Genomic DNA, 5,779 nt, shown 5'->3' with positions numbered 1-5,779 from the left:
ATATTGTATGTATCTTCAGCCTCAATTTTGTACTTCTGACATAAGGAGTTATAGAGTTCGAAATACTCGTTAAGAGTCTCTATTTTGAGAGTCGCAGAAGCGCGCATTCGATCGAGGCCACGTGCTACAACACGCTTAATTTGAGGATTTCGATTCAATAGCCTTCCGTGCCAGGACTGCCCTAGAGGGTGGTCACTACCCTGTGGCTGTGGGTATTTTCGGAGGAGAATAGCAGTAGCAAATTGACGAATTTGCTTCAAACCAAGTGGCAGTCCCTATTGGTAGTATTGTATGACCCATTTTACAATGGTTTGTTCCTCTATAGGCGTTAGGAGCTGTTGTTTTGCTCCTGAGAGCTTTTTTGATTTTGTAACTCCTTGAAGTCGTCGAGTAATAGTAGAGGGGGCACAGTTGTAGATTTTCGCAGCTTTTCGTGCGGTCATTGTGGTATCTCGTTGGCATGCGCATACAGCTTTTTCGATTCGCTCTTGCTTGCTCAAATTAGCGAACGCGTCAGCCATATCAAAATGGGATATAGAACTAAGCTTTATAAGCAATATATCAAAAGCTCACTGCTCTGCGATAGATATTGGTAGAATGGCAACGTGCTGAAATTGGTGGTTGAAAATTTTTGTAGGAACGGAGATATCGGCCATAAAGTGTTGCAAATGATGACCTGTTGCAAATGCTGACACCCTGCGTTACCTGCATTTATCACCGGAAAAGGCCCTTCGGCCCGATTGGTAGCAGCCCGCACATCATCACACCTTAGGGCGGGGAAGTCCTTGATTATCCGTTGTACGTAGTATACTTCGTACGTAGTAAGCAAATATTCTTTACCCCGGCCGTGGCCTACACCTGCTTATTGAGCAACTGACAATTTTCAGATCCTTCTCAAGCCGCAGATATACTGTCCTCGAATCGCGATCATGGCACAGGACAGCAAGCCCAAGATGCGATATGTCAAGTAAGTTGGCTCACCTTTTACAAAGTGCCCTGTCAATCTTGGTTCTGTGTTGAATCTTCGGCTTCTATCATTCCCTACTTACCGTTCTCCTGGGATAGCCTCGGCGCATCCGGCCTCAAAGTCTCCAAATTCATTCTTGGCTGCATGTCGTATGGCGATTCGCGATGGGCACCATGGGTCAAGAACCGCGAAGAATCTCTGCCCCTTCTCAAAGCCGCTTTCGACGCCGGCGTCAATACCTGGGACACAGCCAACATGTACTCGAATGGTGTATCGGAGGAGATAATTGGAGAAGCTATCAAGAGATACAATATTCCGAGGTCACAGGTGGTTATTATGACCAAATCATTTTTCCCTGCTGCGGAGGATCAGGTCGGTACCTTCAATGGTAGACCTGAGATTCGTCAGGATCCAAGATACATCAATCGTTGCGGACTAGGTCGAAGGGCATTGTTTGAGCAGGTAGATGCCAGCTTGGGGAGATTGCAGACAGATTATATCGATGTTTTGCAGATCCATCGAATTGATGATACACCATTCGCCGAGGTCATGAAGGCGTTGCACGATCTAGTCGAAAGTGGAAAGGTCAGATATATCGGTGCGAGCTCCATGTGGGCTCATGAGCTGGCTCAAATGCAGGCTATTGCTGAAATGAGGGGATGGACTAAATTCATCAGCATGCAGAATGAGCACAACCTAATATACAGAGAGGAGGAGAGGGAGATGATCAGGTTTTGCAAGAAAACAGGGGTAGGACTTGTACCTTGGGGACCCCTTGCTGCTGGAGCTTTGTGCAGACCAGTTTCCCAGTTGACATCGACTGATCGGGGACAAGGGAACAAGGACAAGATAAAGTCGGATGCGGATACCGAGATCATCAACAGGGTCGAGGAGTTGGCGAAAAAAAAGGGTTGGACGATGGCTCAGGTGGCTTTTGCATGGAGCGCCGGTGTCACAACTGCTCCCATCCTAGGTCTTTCTAGCGAGGATAGGCTGAAGGAGTTCCTCGCAGCTGTCGATTACGAGCTGACACCGGAGGAAAGAAAGTACCTCGAGGAGCCATATAAGCCGAAGCCGGTCCAGGGCTTCAACCAAGACAGAACAACATCATGAGATACAGGGAGCTGACCGCCAGTGGTAGTGGTTGCTGCTAGGCACCAGGAGTGCGTTGAAGAGGACCTATATCCATTCATGACCTTCAATACCTATCGTGATCATACCTACACCGTACACACATAAGTGCTCCCCTCCCACAGTTTTGACTGTTGTATTGTTTTTGATGTCCTCTGTGAGAGCCGCTCCTTTCCACACACCCTTACTTCAGATGCTGAGTATGTCCAGTCTAGCCAGTTGTCTGTTGACTTTTTCTGTTCTTGTAGAGCTGTCACCGGTGAGCATTGGTGCTCTTCAGTATAACCCACGCATCCCCTGTTCTATGAATTTCATAATAATGATTGTCTGCGAGGTTTGTAAAGGATCTTCAGGCAGTCATCGTGCCTGTAAGAGGCAGAGTAATGTAATGTATTTATGTCATTCCGATGCTGGATGATGCTGCTGCTGCTACTCCCACCCTGTCTTCGTGATAGCGCTGTCCTGGCTGTACAGAGAAAGAGAGGAGACGACAGGCTCAAAGGCGATTATCATGACCTTGGTGCAACATCAAGATATGTAAAGTCGGCTAATTTCCGAAGAGATTGTCCAATCTATGTAGGAGACTCAGGGAACTTCAGAACCGTGCCGATTGGCGCAGTGACGTGCAGCGGCAATATCAAACATTGCTCCTTTCCTCTTAGCTTTCACTTGTAGTGTTCCAATAGTGTGGCATCTGGTGGAAAACGCCGTCCAAGATGACTGACCTTTGCAGCTTGGAGTTCACAATACGGGGCACCCCCCTATCAACTTCCAAAGCTCTGTGCACAAAACTGCTGCGAAATCAAACCCATCAACCCAAACTGTTCTCACTCCTGCAGATGTTCCCCACATTGTCATCTTCAACCCATCTTTGTGACAGTCCCTGTCGCATTGAGAACCTCTCTTTGTTGGTCCATGCTTCCGCTGCGAGATGGATCGCAAGAAACCTCCTTCCGCTTTCCGGTTGAGCTTGCAGGGCCTGCCTTATGATCAGACCGTTCCAGATCGACCGCCCATACCCATCACCACACGATCTGCAGAACCTACAGCTGAACAATACAAAACTTACGGCATTGCGCAGCCTACGTATATGAGCGCAAGGTCAGGGTTGGATCAAGAGAAGGGCCCCAGATGCGACTCGGGGTTGGCTGCAACGTCCGTGAGAGATAGCGCAATCACTGTCCACACCGAAGACCACTCTGCTGGGAGCATTAGATCTGCTCTAAGCGTGCCTCAGATCCTGCTAGACAACCAGGCAATCTCAGTTCCGCCGCCACACAGAAGTGAAAGAGCATGGCTTGATGTGAAGCAGACAAATTCAATACCATCACCATCTACAACTATTGATCGTCCTTTCCAAGGCCTCACACTGGACATCTCAACCGGTGATCTAGTGGACGATTTTCAACCCGAGAGGATAGAGTTCAGCAAAAGGGGGAGCATGTTATTTGGGGGCAGAAAGGTTACTGAACCAGCGAAGCCGGTCAATGGCCTACTACAACCGGGATTCGGAAGTCGTCGCGTCAAGTCCAACCCATCGCTCAGGAAGAGGCCTGCAGCAAAGGTTTTATCTACGGACGAAGAGTTGCTCTCGCATAAAGTTAGATCATACTACGAGTCAGGAACGGACTGTGCAAATGGTTGGGACCAAGACTCGTTTCTAGGGCAGCAAATGAGTCGGCAATGGCAAGATACCTGTGCGAGCCTGGAGGGTACTTCTGTTAAGACATCAATTTCTGATGTTCGCAGCGATCCTTCTACAGCAGATCAGACTCCTGAGTCGCGAAGAGAAAGGACGATCGAGAAAGAAGAGCTCGAGTTGGCAGGCGGCTTAGAATATTGGCGAGATATCCAGAATGGGGATGTGGACAGATACGGTTTCATTATGCCGCGGAGCTCTACGGTGGACGCCGTCAACAGTGGTGCTATGAAGCGATCACGTTCTTCTAGGGAGCCACCAGCTTTACAACGAGTTTCGACAAGTCTACAACTGGCAGCTGATGCTCCAAGGCGGAAACTCGCGATGAGAAGAAGCCCAAGCAATGCAAATAGTGTGCAGTCAGCAATTCCAGGACAGATGTCGATCAGACAACCAAAGATTCGAATCACAAGGCCTAGGTCTTCACAAAGCTCATATCAAGGAAGTTTATCCGGTGGCAGTTCGAGATTACGGCAAGCAACGAACCGATTACCACATAATCGTGATCGCAGATTCATGGATGAGGCGGGAGATATGTTGACGCTACCGTATGGCTTGGGAGATATTGCCGAGAACGGCGAGTCTGAAGCCAGAGAGGTGCATGTGCGAAGAAAGGAGGTCGAACGGGATGAGAAGTGGCGTAAGATGGCCAAAGTGGTGTCAAAGACACCGGATGGAGGAGGTACACGGTTTGAATTCGACACCCACAGCCCCAAGCTGATAGAACGAACATGGAAGGGCATTCCCGACCGATGGCGCGCAACCGCATGGCATGCCTTCTTGTCAGCAAGTGCCAAAAAGAGGAAAGAGAGTTTGTCTGATGAAGAGCTCATCGCGATTTTCCATGAGCATCAATCTGACAGTTCACCGGACGATGTACAGATCGACATCGATGTTCCGCGAACTATCAGCAGCCACATCATGTTCAGAAGAAGGTACCGAGGTGGTCAGAGGTTGCTCTTCCGTGTCTTACATGCAATGAGCCTGCATTATCCCAACACTGGCTACGTGCAGGGCATGGCGGCGCTAGCTGCGACTCTGTTGGCTTACTATGATGAAGAGAACGCATTCGTGATGCTTGTAAGATTGTGGGACTTACGTGGGCTTGACAGGCTGTATATGTCGGGCTTCGAAGGTCTGATGGAAGCACTGGATGACTTTGAGAAGAAATGGCTTAAAGGTGGTGAGATAGCCGCGAAACTGGTGAGTCTTTTGGCCATTGCACACCTTCGGCAGAACTTACAACTTACTCTAGACCGAGCTGGGCATACCTCCCACGGCGTACGGAACGCGCTGGTATCTCACCTTGTTCAACTACTCCATTCCATTTCCAGCTCAGCTTCGAGTATGGGACGTTTTCATGCTCCTTGGAGACTCGGACAGCGGGTCCGCTCCTAACGTAAGTGTACAGCCCAGTCCATTTGGCACCACACTTGATGTACTTCATGCCACGTCGGCCGCATTGATCGACGGCACTCGCAACATTCTCCTAGACTCGGACTTCGAAAACGCCATGAAGGTCCTCACGAGCTGGGTTCCCATTCAGGATGAAGATCTCTTCATGCGGGTTGCAAAGGCTGAGTGGAAGATGCATCGTCGGAAAGCATAGCCAAATCTGTTTCGCTTCAACCACTTCAGGGAAGTCAAGCTGGATGCTGGCCAAGCACTCTTGTCAGCTTCACCATTTCTGAGGATGCTGATCGGACCCTTGATGTCGGTGGCTGACATTAGGATTTGGTGGCTGCATCTCCGCAGGCATCATCTTCTCTGCACGCGGCTTCATGTTTGGCAAAAAATAGACTCGGTCTTCAGACCAAAGTGGAATATACCTTATCACATGGCTTCAATTGACAAGAGCCTGCTAGTCGTCTGCACTGAGCGTATCGAGTAATGCAGATGCACCGTCTAGAGACTGTTGAGAATGTGTGTTCACGTGACACCCCAGCCCTTGCCTCCGGTAGTACACACTTATTCATCTTTTT

The 5,779-nt window shown here is 49.3% G+C and overlaps 2 protein-coding genes across 2 annotated transcripts; both read left to right on the top strand.

The window, feature by feature from the left end:
• Positions 1-929: 929 nt before the first annotated feature.
• EPUS_04328 (uncharacterized protein) lies at positions 930-2,080 on the top strand (the record flags this gene model as incomplete). Its single annotated transcript, XM_007788240.1, has 2 exons — positions 930-967; positions 1,066-2,080. The coding sequence occupies 2 exons, from the start codon at positions 930-932 to the stop codon at positions 2,078-2,080; spliced, it is 1,053 nt and encodes a 350-aa protein (XP_007786430.1).
• A 949-nt stretch (positions 2,081-3,029) lies between these two features.
• EPUS_04327 (uncharacterized protein) lies at positions 3,030-5,406 on the top strand (the record flags this gene model as incomplete). The annotated part of the gene is made up of 2 exons (XM_007788239.1): positions 3,030-5,000; positions 5,053-5,406. The coding sequence occupies 2 exons, from the start codon at positions 3,030-3,032 to the stop codon at positions 5,404-5,406; spliced, it is 2,325 nt and encodes a 774-aa protein (XP_007786429.1).
• Between the last annotated feature and the right edge of the window lie 373 nt (positions 5,407-5,779).

The sequence above is a fragment of the Endocarpon pusillum genome (genome assembly GCF_000464535.1).
Source record: "Endocarpon pusillum Z07020 unplaced genomic scaffold C713767, whole genome shotgun sequence".
In the NCBI taxonomy this organism is placed as follows: Eukaryota; Fungi; Ascomycota; class Eurotiomycetes; order Verrucariales; family Verrucariaceae; genus Endocarpon; species Endocarpon pusillum.
This window is presented reverse-complemented; position numbering and strand designations above follow the sequence as displayed.